The following is a 14,720-nucleotide window of genomic DNA, read 5'->3' on the forward strand; positions in this document are numbered from 1 at the left end:
ACGTGCTTGTTCCAGTGTAGCCTTGGATCTGAGCTGCCAGCCCTCCCCTGGGTGATGCTCTGTGACGTCAGACTCTCCCTTCTTGTTTCAGTTCTTTGAAGCCAATGAGAAACACAATCTTTTGGAAACTGAGCTGAGGAGCAAGCTGGAGGTCTTGGAGATGGAGGCAGCGCAGCACCAAGCCGTGGTGGATGGCCTCACTCGGAAGTACATGGACACAATAGAGAAATTGCAAAGCGATAAAGCCAAGTTAGAAGTAAGTATCAAAGCTGTGTGTCCCCCTGTCCTAGATCTCAGACCACCAAGGCCTATCCATCTCATATGTTGTTGGCCTCTTTGGGACTGGGAAAATTCTTCCTTTTTCTTTTTCTTTTAATTTTTTTTAAAAATAATTTTTATTCATTTTCCAAACAAATTTTATACAATCAACAAATTATTTTGCACTCATTCTTCAATTTTTGACTTCCCTCAGTTTCTCTGTCAATCTTTCGTAAAATTTCTATTTATTGACACATTTCTAAACATGATATTGCCTTTCCCAACTCCTTTTCCTCTTACTCTCTTTTTTGCAATATTTCTTACTATCTCACAGAGTCTCTTCAAAACCAACAAGCGTTGTCTGTACATCACATATATTTTTCAGATATTCTGTAAATTTCCCCCAGTCCTCGATAAACTTTTGGTCTTTCAAATTCTTCCTTTTTCAATCAATGTTTTATTTGCATGTTGAGTGACTGTTTTAATTATAATTTTGTTTTACCTGGTGCTGAGGTAACTACTCATTTTTTGTTTGATTGTTCTTGTCATTCAGCAGTGATTTCTGTGCTCTTTGGGGCAGAACTGTGGTTCATAAACTGTGGTTCATTAAAGTTATAAGACATACTCAAAATCTCTGTGTGGAGTTGGTTGTGCAGATAGCTACTGACAGCTCTGTTCTCCCTACTTACCTTTAGATCAAATCTCAAACGCTAGAGAGAGAGGCCAAGGACTGCAGGGTTCGAACAGAAGAATGGTAATGCTCTTGACTTTTAAAAAAAATAAAGACGTGATTAGGAGTTCCATTTTATTGAGGCATATAGTGTTGTAAAACAATTATTGCTCCGTTGCCATCTTAGCATAGGCATGGGCATAAAGAGCAACCTTATACGGGAAGCAGGTGGCGCTGTGGTCTAAACCACTGAGCCTCTTGGGATTGCCGATCGGAAGGTCAGCGGTTCGCATCTCCGCGATGGGGTGAGCTCCCGTTGCTGGGTCCCTGCTCCTGCCCACCTAGCAGTTCGAAAGCATGTCAAAGTGCAAGTAGATAAATAGGTACCGTTGTGGCGGGAAGGTAAACAGCGTTTCTGTGCGCTGCTCTGGTTTCGCCAGAAGCGGCTTAGTTATTCTGGCCACATGACCCGGAAAAACTGCAGATAAACGTCGGCTCCCTTGGCCAGTAAAGCGAGATGAGCGCCGCAGCCCCAGAGTCATCTGCGACTGGACTTTACTGTCAGGGGTGTTTTACCTTTTTTTATATATATAGGTCCAAGGTGGGGAAATATTTGCCTACCACGGGGTCCAGTTTGGCCCATCAGGATTTTTCCCATACTCACCTGCCCATCATCAGCTGACATAACTGGTGAAACGTCATGGGAAATGTATGCATTTGGTTTTTTCAGCTTCAATTAAGCACCCCAAAACCCAATAGTTAATGTTGTTGTCTTATTTTTTTATTACCCAGCCAGCAGCAGTTAAAGCACCTTCATGAGGACTTGAGCAGCAGATTGGGGGAGTCCTTGAACATCATCAGTGAAAAAGTTCCTTTCAATGATACCAGTAGGTACTGCATGGATTACCGTTGTTGTGTGCTAAAAAGAAACTATAGAAAACTGAAAAGCTGAGATTTCCCCATCCCAATTCATCAAAAATAATTGAACTTAGTTTTGCCCAGTCAGCAACCAGACTGTGGCTGGAATTATGCTTGATAAGGCACACAGGCTGCCGCTGAAAATGGCAGTGCTGTGTTAAATTTCCATCTCCGTTTCTGTAGTGTGTATTACAACTCAACCAATGTATGGATGCAATTACACAAATTTTCTGCCTATGCCAACAAATCTGGAACAGGGGTAGTGAAACATATGCAGTAATTGCACCAAGACAGGTACAGGTACCTGTTAAGTGATAGGCAGGGCAAGGCGACAGATAAGCTGCCCTTTTTTGGCAGCTGCCCTGTGTTCCTAGTAACAGATTGTCTCTCTCATGCATAGTCTTCTGGGAATGCCATAACATTCTACATACAATCACATGAGGGATGATGCAGTGGAAATTGATGTTAGGGCAGGGTGGCTGGGGGTAATCAAACAATTGCTGGCCACAGAATGAGCCACTGAATGGGGCTTGTCTCTCTTCTTTATTATTCCTTCATTAACATTAAAAGTAAAGGCTTGTTCCTGTCCCCCTCCCATGCCAAGAGATGCAGATCCAGGTGGCACATCAGAGAAAAGTCCTGAGCCACTTGTTTATCCTCTGCGGCTTGCTTGAATAGCTGAAACCATCCATTGCAGGGGCATTTGGAACCTAAGACTCATCCACTTTCTACATGCCCTCTAAAGACACAGGCCGGCAACCCATGGTCTTCCCTGTACTTCCCAGCTTTGTGTTAGCCACTGCTTTGTTGTATTCCTGTTTATGACAGCATATAAATGAATGGGAGAGGCTGGAGACATCCCAGAGAGAGGTAGACTCTCTGCGCGGTTGGTGGGGGTGGGAAGGGATGAAAGAGAGAGGGATGAATGTGTATGAATGAGAGGGGAGAAAAAGGGGTGTTCCTGCCAACATTGGCTTTTGCAGGCCCCAATCACTTTTCTCAAGGGAATGCAGTCTCCGTTCCCATAATAGTTGCCTGCCCTTGCCCTTGTGGTCAGAAATGCTCTTGTAAACTGGCTATTGTGCTCTAAGTTCAGATTGTTAATGGCACCTAGATAGGTATTTACTGTAGATGCTCCTAAGCTTTGGTGGTTGATTTTTTTTAAGGCTAGCTTGTTGGGAATTAAGCCAGGTGTGGGTTTAGGTTTAATTGTCTTTTATTTCCCCAATTATCTTTGACGTGGCTGGGCGTTTTATAAGTTGTCTTGAATTTATTGTTACAACCTGAGCATCCAGAAACTTAAATTAGCTTACGGTGACAAGCTGTGTGGCAAATGTTGCAAGTCTGCCAAGCGGAACTACTGAAATAGATGCTTGTCTTATGGATTAATGCCTACCATTAATTTAGGTGTCTCATTTGCATTGCTTACTAAGAAATCCATGTGCCCAATATAAATGGATTTGTGCACTGTATTTGCTAAAAAAACTGAGCTGTAAATTAGGAAGTTCTCAATTCAAATTTCAGTTCTTTGTAGCCTTAAGGTGGCCTTCCATTTATTTATATGGATATTCCTGACCTACCTGGTATTTGAGACAGAAAGGTGGGATATAGTTTTAACAATATCATGCTACTATATTGTTGAAAAAGAACTTTAGAAATCCTAAGGTGATCGGGATTGAAGTGTGTTATTCCGTAATGACACATGCACCTGCCAATATCCTATTCATTTATTTGAATTTTTAGCCTTTACTAGCTCTAGAAGTCAGGCGTTCACCTTGTAAAAGATGATTCTCTGTTCTTGAATGGCTTAACAGTCTAAGGCAATGCAGGAGGATTGGAGAGAGAAAATAATTGCTGTAATACTTCTTTTCGTAGGGTCTAGCCAGTTTAATGCTTTGAATGTGCCGTTACACAGTAGAAGGCGACAGGTGAGTAATAAATCTAAATTATTAACCTAAAAAGTTTGCACCATCTTTGGCTTAAGGCTTTGGGACGGTGCAGAGCAAATAATAGAACCATAGAACTGTAAAGCTGGGATGCTGGTTCTCTCTTAGCTATGGGTGGAAAAAAGTAAGAAGCAAAGCGGGAGTAGGAACATTTTAATATCCAATGCATTTCAGACTTCTCAGGCACCTCATCAGGGACTGAAGTTTAGTCTTTTGTTATACTGTCTTCAATTTCCTCATACTGTGGAAGATCATACAAGAGATTCAACTTCTGTATTTGAAATTTATACTGTATTTGAAGTTTACACTGTATTTGAACCTGAGAGATCTGAAACATGTTGGATATTAAGCATTTTTTCCCAAAGTCCTTTGCTTCTTGCCCACCCTTTATCACCATTTGCCTGGGATTTCCCATCTTGCCAGATCTTGGTTAATGCCTCCCAAGTATTCATGACTGCAGAAGGGGGTATTTACGTATAAGCTGTTGGTAGCAATTTGACATAAGAGTCAAAAGAGCAGCCACCTGTTTTCAGAGGTAGAACGGGCTCTCCCAGAATTCTGCTCCTTGGAGATGGCAAAAAGTCATTTGTCTCAGCCCCACCCACCAAGAGTGAAAAAGAGCTTGGCATTAGTGCTGTAGATGCGGGACAGAAGTACAGCACTGCTCCAACTCTCTAGGTTGAGATTTTAATACGGTAAAACTTGCTGCTGTCCAAGTCTTTGCACATGGTCTTCTAAACAATTAAGATGATAGAAGGATGCCTAGTATATTGGCTTTCATTCCCACCACAAAATGCATTCTGGTTTTGTTGCTGAAAAATGAATGAGAAGCACCAAGATCTTTTTGGCCGTGGCCCCGGCCTGGTGGAACACTCTCTCACAAGAAACTAGGGCCCTGTGGGATTTGACATCTTTCCTCAGGGCCTGCAAGACAGAGCTGTTCTGCCAGGCCTTTGGTCAGGGTTCAGTCTGATTCTTTTCTTTCTGTATAAGAACAAGCATTAAAGAGGCCTCCTAGCCTGCTCACAGGTCCTTTATAAGACCAGTGGTAACAGTTGGCTCTGAAGAATATTAACCGCTCTCAATTTTACCCGTGGACTGCCATCTGTCCAGATTTAAATTTGCTCTGAACTAATTTTAAGATGTATTTTAACTAATTGATTGCCTGTTCTTATGTTCTTAGTATACTGTCTTAGTTTCATGATGTTAGCCCCCCCCGAGGCTGGCTCCGGCTGGGGAGGGCAGGGTACAAATAAAAATTTATTATTATTATCATCAAGATTTTGCCCTGATACAATCAGATCACTGTGCTCTTAATCTGCTTCTTCAGCCGAAGAACCTTTGCAGCAGGGAGGAGGTCTGTCATATTTGAATCTTCTGTTTGTTCAGTTAGGAGCAGTTCTGGGAAAGGCCTTTTGTAAAAGAGATTGCTCTCCATCAAAATAAGAGTGAGCTGCATCACTGCTCTTTGTACCTTGCAGTTGAAGCTGCGTGACCTTGCTGGCCAAGCGCTGGCCTTTGTTCAAGACCTGGTGACGGCCCTTCTGAATTTCCATACCTACACAGAACAGCGAGTCCAGATTTTCCCTGTTGATTCCGCCACAGATACAATATCGCCATTAAATCAGAAGGTAAGCTGGCTTGGGGTGAGCTTTACGTAAAGAGATTAAAGTGGACATACGATAAGCACGCTATGTGCCAGCTTGCTGCATTTTTCTACAGCGGATGCAATGTAGCTGTTAAAACAATCTCCTTTTTTATTTGTGCAAAATTGTACAGAATGGGGTGAAAGTTTCTCACCACACATTTCTGCCAAGGTAACATTACGGCTGTTTTGTATGCAAAGGATTCCAGGTTCAATCCCTGGCACCTCCAGCTGAAAGAACAGTTATCTCTCTGTCCAAGATGCTGGAAAGCCAGTGGAAAAATAAAAATAAAAATAAAAATTCCCAGATTCTTCTTTTTTTTAAAAAAAAAACTTTGTTATGTGATGTTGGGCAGTAATGTTCTGAGCTTTTGCTGCTGCATTGCTTTTATATGTATTCTGTTTTGAAAATATTTAACAGTAAGGTGCCTTAGGGAACTCTGTAGTGATGAAGCTGTGGGTTATAATTACCGTATTTTTCGCTCTATAGGACACACTTTTTCCTCTCCAAAAATTAAGGGGAAATGTGTGCGCGTCCTGTGGAGCGAATGCAGGCTCCTTGGCTTCGGTGATAGCAACGCGAAGCCTCCAAAGTGCAGAGGGAGTGCTGAAGCCTGGAGAGCGAGAGGGGTCGGTGCGCACTGACCCCTCTCGCTCTCCAGGCTTCAGGGATAGCCGCCTGAAGCCTCTGGAGCGCAGCAGGAGGTCCCACTTCGCTCCGAAGGCTTTGGGTTCCTTTTGCTGAAGCCAGGAGAGCAAGACTCTCCTGGCTTCAGCAGAGCGGGAGAGCTGCGCAGCGCCCCTTCAGCGAAGCGGGAGGAGAAATGGAAGGGGCTCCGTTTCTCCTGCCGCTTCGCTGAAGGGGCGCTGAGCAGAGAGGGGGAGAATATTTTTTTTCTTGTTCTCCCCCTCTAAAACAAGGTGCGTCCTACGGTCGGGTGCGTCCTATAGAGCGAAAAATACGGTAAATAGTCACAGGATATGGTTTTGTAAATAAAATAAAATACATCTTAACTTCCCTTGGCCAAAATGCCTGCACAGAGTTCTGCTTCAGGGTTTCTGGATGTTCCCTTTCTCTAACTTCCTCCCTCTCCCAGCCCCCATAGTCCAAAATAATCTGTCCACCGCACCCCTGGCATACAGCAGTTCAAAAGCAGTGCTGGTAATCTGTTTTAATGCCAAACAGTTCCCTGACTTCGCAAGCAGTGCCTGCTGGAACCACTGACAGGCCTCTCTTGGTTTAGTTTTCGCAGTACCTTCATGAAAATGCATCCTATATTCGCCCCCTGGAAGAAGGAATGCTGCACTTGTTTGAGAGCATCACTGAGGACACTGTCACAGTTCTGGTAATATGGTTGTCTTTATTGTCACATTCCGTGTCTGAGACAGGTTGCTACTAAATACCTGAGAGACATTTTCTTCTTTTCTCTTCAAAGGAGACAACTGTGAAATTGAAATCCTTTTCTGATTACTTAGCATCTTATGTCTGCTTTCTCAGGAAGATTCTTCCTTATCAATTGAAAAGGTACTTTCCTCCTTTTTGATCTGCACAATGGGAACTATAATTCAGTGTGCTGTTCATAAATTATGTTAAGAGTCTGAGAGCAGCATGGTAACATACCTCTGGTTCTTGAGAATGTTCATAATGATGTTTGACAATGAATATTTCAAAGGTGTCGGTGGGAGGTGGGGAGTTACTTTATTTTATCATAGCAACTGTCATTATCTGTCTGAGAGGGCATTGCTTCCAGTGTTAGATTGCTTAATGTGACTCAGGATCTCTTGTGCAGTGTGTTATCGAATGGTCATACATTGATTACAATGGATCTACTAATGTGATTAACAATGAATATCACCCAGAGTTTTAGCAGCTTTCGTATAAATGTCATTCTCGCCCATGCATCTTGTTAGAGAGCCATCTTCATATTTATTTGTGTATATATATTTGGGCATTTTTACCTCACTCTTTAACCCAAAAAAGTTGCAAGACTGACGTACAGAGATCAATAAGAAGACAGCCCCTATCCTCAGACTTACTATCAAAAATACATAGCACAAGAGGAAAATATTTTGGAAGGGAGAAGGAAAAAACCCTCAAGCACTAGTTCTTAGTTGCAGAGTTCTTAAAATAATCAACTGCAGCAGAAAGTTTTTCAAGGAGAGACAGAAACAGAAGTTGTTGGTCTCTCAGCTGAGCCAGCGGAATGGCCTGGTTTCTTCTCTTCCTCCCTGACCTATAGCCTGCTGTAATGGATGCCGCCAGGTGAAAGTGATGAAGGCGCCTGACAAAGTTAAAAGCAGAACTGTTTGCGAGTTTAGTAATTTTAACTGATTCTTTGTCTGCCTTTTAAATTTTATTTATAAACATACAACTCACCTTTCCAACACAAAGCGTCAAAGGCAATGTACAATGCTAAGAAGTCACCTAAAACTAATAAAATAGTAAAGAGAAAGGAACGCAAACAGCAGCATTTCAACCAGTTGCTTAAATTTATGTATCATTGAAGCATTGATATGGGTTCCTTTTTGACATTTTGAACAAACCCTCAATAGCCACTTGTTCAGAAAAGTGCCCCACAATGTTTATCTCATCTTTTCTGAATATCATGTATTTTTTTAAAAAACAACCACTACCACCATAATACTCACTTTTAAAAACATAAATTCATATGTTCCTAGTTTGGAAGAAGAGTGTGAATCTTCTCTTTGCACAGCTGCGTTAAGAGCCAGGAACATGGAGCTGCAGAGAGACATGAAGAAGCTGACTGCAGTCTTTGAGAAGTTGCACACCTACATTAATCTTCTTGCCTTACCTAGTAAGTAGCAGCAGCAGACCAGGGCAGCTGAAATACCATATTGCAGGATCTAAAATTTCAAAATTCAGTGCGATAAGTATTGAATCTGGTGGGTGGGTGCTTCTGTTTTTGCCAGACCAACATCAATTTACATGCATGTCATTGCCTCCGTTTATTGTATGAAAGGATCTGGGGTATCTAGGGATTTGTAGGCCATGGAGAGCAGTTGCCTTTTTGTCACTAGTATGACTCTGATATAAATATTTAAGAATTATGCTCCAGTGATCAATCCCCTGGTTGTGTACCTTTCCTGGGCTTTTCCAGATACAACAATGCTAGTATATCTATATTTCTTTTGAACGAAACTTCCTTAAACTGTAGGTACAGTGTTTTTATATGTGTACTGAGATTGGAATCAACACTGAATAAGAGCGAGACTTGTATTTTACAGAAAGTGGACAAGAAACGAATCAAGGGATTTTGTTGGAATACTCCATAATTTGATTATGGGTAGTAGTATTTATAGGATTCCCTCCCCAGCCTCATCCAAATTCTCCACTTGATCAGGAATCTGAACTTCTCGTGAACTTCAAAAATTTAAGGGACTCGGATTTCTTCCCTGCTTTGGACTGAGGAAGCCGGATAATCGCTGGTTGCATATTGCTCTTTTATGGCAGCCTTTGCCAACCTAGTGCCCTGCAGTTGGTTGTTCTGGCTAGGGGTGATGAGCGTTGCAGCTCAGAACATCCAGAGGGCACCAAGTTTGTGAAGGCTGCAATCCTTCATAGAATTGTCTAGTTAGAAGGGAACCCAGGGGTCATCTAGTCCAACCGACTGCAATTCAAAAATGCCCCCATCCTTTTAACAAAACCAGGCCTCTTATAAACTGTTTTGCTAGCGGGAACTATTCTATATGGCAAATGCCCTTTTTCTCCTTGACACTCGTCATTACATTTGGATTTTCTGCTCTTTGTACAACTTCCAGGCACAAATCCAGACCGTCTGCTTCGTACAAACTTCAGCTCTCTGCTCACATACATTGCTTCGACCCTTAATGGATTTCATGATGTCATGAAAGGTGAGACTGGCTGAAGGATATACAGCTTTTTTTTTATTAAAAAAATGACACGTTAGCGCTCTGGTCAGTTAACACTTTATGGGTGGTGGGTGGATGTTATAAAGATTTAATGGCCTTTGCATGGTCGGCCTACCTAGTATGTGCTTCAACAAAAGGGAGAAACAAATCATACTCAAATACAGTGTTGTTGTTTTTTACTGACACAAGTTTTCAACCATATGCAAAAATAACAATAAATACTGGTAATGTACAGTGGTGCCCCGCAAGACAAATGCCTCGCAAGACGGAAAACTCGCTAGACGAAAGAGTTTTCCGTTTTGGAGGTGCTTCGCAAAACGAATTTCCTATGGGCTTGCTTTGCAAGACGAAAACGTCTTGCGAGTTCCTGCGGGTTTTTTTTCCTCCCCCCCCCTTTTCTAAGCCGCTAAGCCGCTTAGCCGATAAGCCGCTAAAAGCCGCTAATAGCGCTAATCCGCTAATCCGTCAATGGGCTTGCTTCGCAAGACGAAAAAACCGCTAGACGAAGAGACTCGCAGAACGGATTCTTTTCGTCTTGCGAGGCACCACTGTATCTTTGTAATAACCCTGTGAAATGGGTCAGAGGTGGCCTACATTGACTTTTACCATGGAGTGGGAATTTGAACCCGTATCCCTCCACTACTCAGTACTGGCTCTCCACTGAAATCAGGGGAAAGTGTTGCAAGAAAATATCCACAGGATTGGACTGTTAAGGCTTGAAGCACAAGGTTTATAGTGAAATTAAGTATTTCTAGCGTAATGTAAAGGGTTCTGCCTAACTACACTGAAACAGAAGGTGTGCAGTCCATTTTCATTAAGGGCAATACTCAATAATGAAACGGTTCTAGCTACTTCCTACTATATTCTTCTTTCCTGCTGTCTAGGTGTGCCAGGCAATTGGGATTTGCTCAAAATACAGCTAGCTCAGTGGTAGAGCACATGGTTTGCATGCGGAAAGTTTAATCTCTGTAGGATTGTCTCCACAGATAGTCGTATCTATCTTTTGAAAGTGCTTTCCTAGGTAGAAAAAAGTGACATTTAGGAAGAAATGGGATTTTCTGACTGGATCTGAATGAGAGGTTCGGAGGGCGATGTACACACCTGATGCAAGTTCATTCTTTCTGGTTTTAGATATTTATAAGCATTATAGTCAAAAAGCTGCTTTGGAGCAAGAGCTCCCCACAGCCACGCAGAAGCTCATCACCACCAACGACTGCATCTTATCATCTGTGGTAGCATTAACAAATGGAGCCGGCAAGGTAACTTCTTTTCTTACACAAAGTGCCCGTCACAGCAGCCAAAATCAGCATTGTGAAACTAACACGAGCTTGCAGCCTCTCTGTGATGTATCTGTATCTAAATTCATGCAAAAGTTCTCTTTTATGGTCACAAATTGGGAATCTTTATAAAGGAGAAAGTTGTTGTTCTTGTGATGCATTCCTTGAGGGTAAAGCTTAGGGGGTATAAAATTGTGCAGCTAGAAAGTATGTTCATAAGGACGCAATGACATAAGCGCCCCACAGGATCAGGCCAGTGACCCATCTAGTCCAGCATCCTGTTCTCACAGTGGCCAACCAGATGCCTGTGGGAAGCCCCAAAGCAGGGCATGAGTGCAGAAGCACTTAGTCGTGACTCCCAGCAACTGGTATTCAGAGACACACTGCCTCCAATATTTGAAGGAGGAGAACAACAACAACAACAACAACAACAACAACAACAGGAACAATTTATTTATACCCCGCCCATCTGGCTGGGTTTCCCCAGCCACTCTGGGCGGCTTCCAACAAAATATTAAAATACAATACAGTGGTGCCCCGCAAGACGAATGCCTCGCTAAACGAAAAACCCGCAAGACGAAAGGGTTTTCCGATTTTTTAGCGGCTTCGCAAGACGAATTTCCCTATGGGCTTGCTTCGCAAGACGAAAGCCCATAGGGAAATCTCCGGGGACAGCGGGGAAGCGCAGCACGCCTTCTCCTCTGTTCCCGGACCTGTCCTGAAGGCTTGCGGTGGGAGGTCCGGGAACAGAGGAGAAGGCGCGCAGCGCTTCTCCTCTGTTCCCGGGGCTTGCGGTGGGAGGAGGGTTTTTCCTCCCCACCGCCAACATTCAGAACAGCATTCTGAATGTTGGCGGTGGGGAGGAAAGCCCTCCTCCCACCGCAAGCCTTCAGGACAGGTCCGGGAACAGAGGGGAAGGCGCGCAGCGCTTCTCCTCTGTTCCCGGACCTGTCTTGAAGACTTGCGGTGGGAGGAAGGTTTTCCTCCCCACCGCCAACATTCAGAAGGCTGTTCTGAAGGCTGGCGGTGGGGAGAAAAGTCCTTCTCCCCCCGCCAGCCTTCAGAAGAGGTCCGGGGACAGACTGTCCCCGGACCTGGTCTGAAGGCGGTCTCCATAGGAACGCATTAATTGATTTTAATGCATTCCTATGGGAAACCGTGCTTCGCAAGAAGAAAAAACTTGCGGAACGAATTAATTTCGTCTTGCAAGGCACCACTGTAGTGTGCCAAACATTAAAAGCTTCCCTAAACAGGGCTGCCTTCAGATGTCTTCTAAAAATCTAGTACAGTAGTACCTCGGGTTACAGACGCTTCAGGTTACACACTCCGCTAACCCAGAAATAGTACCTTGGATTAAGAACTTTGCTTCAGGATGAGAACAGAAATCGCGCGGCGGCAGTGGGAGGCCCCATTAGCTAATGTGGTACCTCAGGTTAAGAACAGTTTCAAGTTAAGAATGGACCTCCAGAACGAATTAAGTTCTTAACTCGAGGTACCACTGTAGTGGTTTTTCTCTTTGACATCTGGTGTGAGGGCGTTCCACAGGGTGTGTGCCACTACTGAGAAGGCCCTCTGCCTGGTTCCCTGTAACTTGGCTTCTCGCAAGTAACCATCACTGCTTTGAAATATTTCCCCCCCACCCAGAATCAAGCAATATATAGTTTTAAAGAAATAAATGAATAGAAGTCATTGATGGCTTTATCATTAATGGATTTGTCTTATCCTCTTTTTAAACCAGCGAAGCTAGTTGCTGTCACATCACCCTGGAGCAAAATCCATGGTATAAAATGTGGGCTGTATGAAGAAATACTTCGTTTTCACTGTCCTGAATCTCACACAGCTCAGATGGGCCTGGTTTTCTAGTATTATATGAGGAGGAAACCTTCACTGCAGGCATGCCTTGCACACCTCTTTCATGTCCCCACAGCTCACCTTTAAAAAACCCAAAAACAAACCTAAAAAACCACAAATGCTGCAACACGCTTTTAATCTAAAATGTAAGCAAATGGTTCCAAGTTCCTTGTGGTTTTGCTGAAGTAGGATGAAGGGGAACACATAAGCTCAGGACTCTCTCTGCATCTCATTCTTCTAGCTCTAAACTATCCAAACTTGCCCAGTATTTTAAATCTCTGCATTTGTATGTTTAGGTTGCTTCATTCTTCAGCAATAACTTAGACTGCTTCACTGCATCGCTGAGCTATGGGCCTAAGGGAGGAATGGAGTTTATCAACCCCCTCTCGGCGGAGTGCATGCTTCAGTACAAGAAGAAAGCAGCTGCTTACATGAGATTGCTGAAGAAGGTTTGTGCCTGTTCAAGAACAATAGCTGTAGTGCAGTGACTTGGATCCCTTGGACACGCTCTAAAAATCCTTTTGATGTGGGATTGGATTCTCTCCACCCATGAAGAAGTGGTTCTTTGTTGCTGATGAAATCATTTTTTGTTCCCGAGCTGTATACTTGCTTGGGGCAGAGCTGTAGGAAAGATTGTGGAGCGTGATCATAGAATCATAGAGTCGGAAGATGATTGTTGTGAAGTGATGATTGTTGGATATATACGAGACCAATATACACCAGCCTTTGCGCTCTCTGTTTATGGAAATATGGCTGGGTGGGGCAGGCTGTATGGATGGAATGTCATTATTAGTCTGCGTGGAAAAATCTGGGCAGGGTGGTCTCACAGCTTAGTAGTTGAATAGAGATGATGGACATTTGTTAGCAGAACAGGATCAATATGTTTGCATAGGCCAAGGTTTGTTTGGGGATGGAGCAAATTAGGAGTTTAGTGTAACTAGAGCTGTTGAAAAGTTTGATGAGGCCACTGCAGGCTTATTGTCTTCCTTGTCTCACTGGTACCATAGACTGGGAGGGACATGAGTGCATCTTTTATTATGCCACAAATTTCGATCTTGGGCTACTTTGGGACTTTGGAGTTTCTGTAGTTTTCTAAGCCACAGACTTGCATTGTAGGACTAGAACCCTTCTCCTTGCACAGAACCCCGCCACATCCCATCATGTCACACTTTAAACAAAATAAGGAGGAGCACTCAAACACTATATAAAGTTCACTCCACCTCTTGTCTGAAGTGGTGCGGTTCAGTGGCAAATAAATCACATGAATCTGCTGAGTTGTGTTTTTTCAGTCCCAGACTAGTCTAATGAAATGTGAAATATTAAAAACTCAAGCTGCTGTAAGTTAGTTGATTGCCTGTGGGCGTGGGTGGGTTGGGTTTTTGCTTATAGCTGGAAGAAAAGTGACAGTGGAGGCAGCTCCCAAATTTTAGTTAGTTGAATGGGATTCTTGGTCATTAGCTAGGAGCTGCTTTAAGGACAGACCTGTTGCATGCTGACTCCCATAGCATCCCATTAGACCCCTTGTCACCCTGTTTCAGCCTCTCTTTTACTATTTTCACACCATCCTAATCCCACCCCCTTCTTTCTGCCTGCTGCCAGCATCTCCCACAACTCTTTTGTTACCTTCATGCTTATATGACAGAACTTCCGATGGTGTTTCCAGCTGAAAAACCTGCCGTCCGAATGACATACAGCTGTTTTCATTCATTGTTTGAGATCCGGTCCACGCATGGAATCCACAGTGGCTTTCCTCTGTTGCTTTCTGCCCAAGGAACTTCAGAGCAATGCTGCAGCTGTGTGTTTTCTCTTTGTTCTTTGCCTCCCCCCCTCCAAAAGTGTAATATACCAGGCGCAGATCTCTGCCACCAAGGGCCTGGAAAGCATCAACAAATACTTTTGCTAGCGAGGGAGGGAGGGAGGGCAAGCGGGCGGGGGAACTTAACGCTTCCCATATGTAACCCAACTCACTGAAGTCATGTATATCTTTTGGCTCTAGCCATGTTGCGATTCAGTGCCTTATGAAGAGGCCTTGGCCAACCGCAGAGTTCTTCTGAGTTCCACGGAGAGCAGAGAAGGCCTTGCACAGCAGGTATTCAGTCGTCCGACACGTAGCTGTTCCTAAGCTTAGTGCGCTCACTGAAACTGTATTAAATTTGATAGTCTCACTCTCCTAACGTCATTTAATGCTCATGGCAATGCATCTCTAAATAGGGAATTGATGGGTGAGTGTTTGCAGACTGTGCCAATTTTGCATTTGTTCTTTT

The 14,720-nt window shown here is 43.5% G+C and overlaps 1 protein-coding gene and 1 long non-coding RNA gene across 3 annotated transcripts in view; one reads left to right on the top strand and one right to left on the bottom strand.

The window, feature by feature from the left end:
* PPP1R21 (protein phosphatase 1 regulatory subunit 21) overlaps positions 1-14,720 on the top strand; it is a 41,108-nt gene that overhangs the window by 12,568 nt on the left and 13,820 nt on the right. For both annotated transcript variants that reach the window (XM_083605102.1, XM_083605101.1), the window contains exons 5-16: positions 92-256; positions 954-1,012; positions 1,721-1,815; positions 3,722-3,774; positions 5,274-5,423; positions 6,682-6,783; positions 6,874-6,962; positions 8,117-8,253; positions 9,218-9,310; positions 10,460-10,587; positions 12,753-12,905; positions 14,453-14,545. In XM_083605102.1, coding sequence (XP_083461228.1) covers positions 92-256; positions 954-1,012; positions 1,721-1,815; positions 3,722-3,774; positions 5,274-5,423; positions 6,682-6,783; positions 6,874-6,962; positions 8,117-8,253; positions 9,218-9,310; positions 10,460-10,587; positions 12,753-12,905; positions 14,453-14,545 — 1,317 coding nt within the window. The remainder of the gene's footprint in view (positions 1-91; positions 257-953; positions 1,013-1,720; positions 1,816-3,721; positions 3,775-5,273; positions 5,424-6,681; positions 6,784-6,873; positions 6,963-8,116; positions 8,254-9,217; positions 9,311-10,459; positions 10,588-12,752; positions 12,906-14,452; positions 14,546-14,720) is intronic.
* Positions 6,969-8,178, bottom strand: LOC310758907. The gene is made up of 3 exons (XR_014546082.1): positions 8,087-8,178; positions 7,815-7,862; positions 6,969-7,719 (listed from the first exon to the last, which is right to left on the bottom strand). It is a non-coding gene; the product is annotated as an uncharacterized lncRNA (long non-coding RNA).

Source organism: Podarcis filfolensis, assembly GCF_964270895.1.
Source record: "Podarcis filfolensis genome assembly, chromosome: 3".
In the NCBI taxonomy this organism is placed as follows: domain Eukaryota; kingdom Metazoa; phylum Chordata; class Lepidosauria; order Squamata; family Lacertidae; genus Podarcis; species Podarcis filfolensis.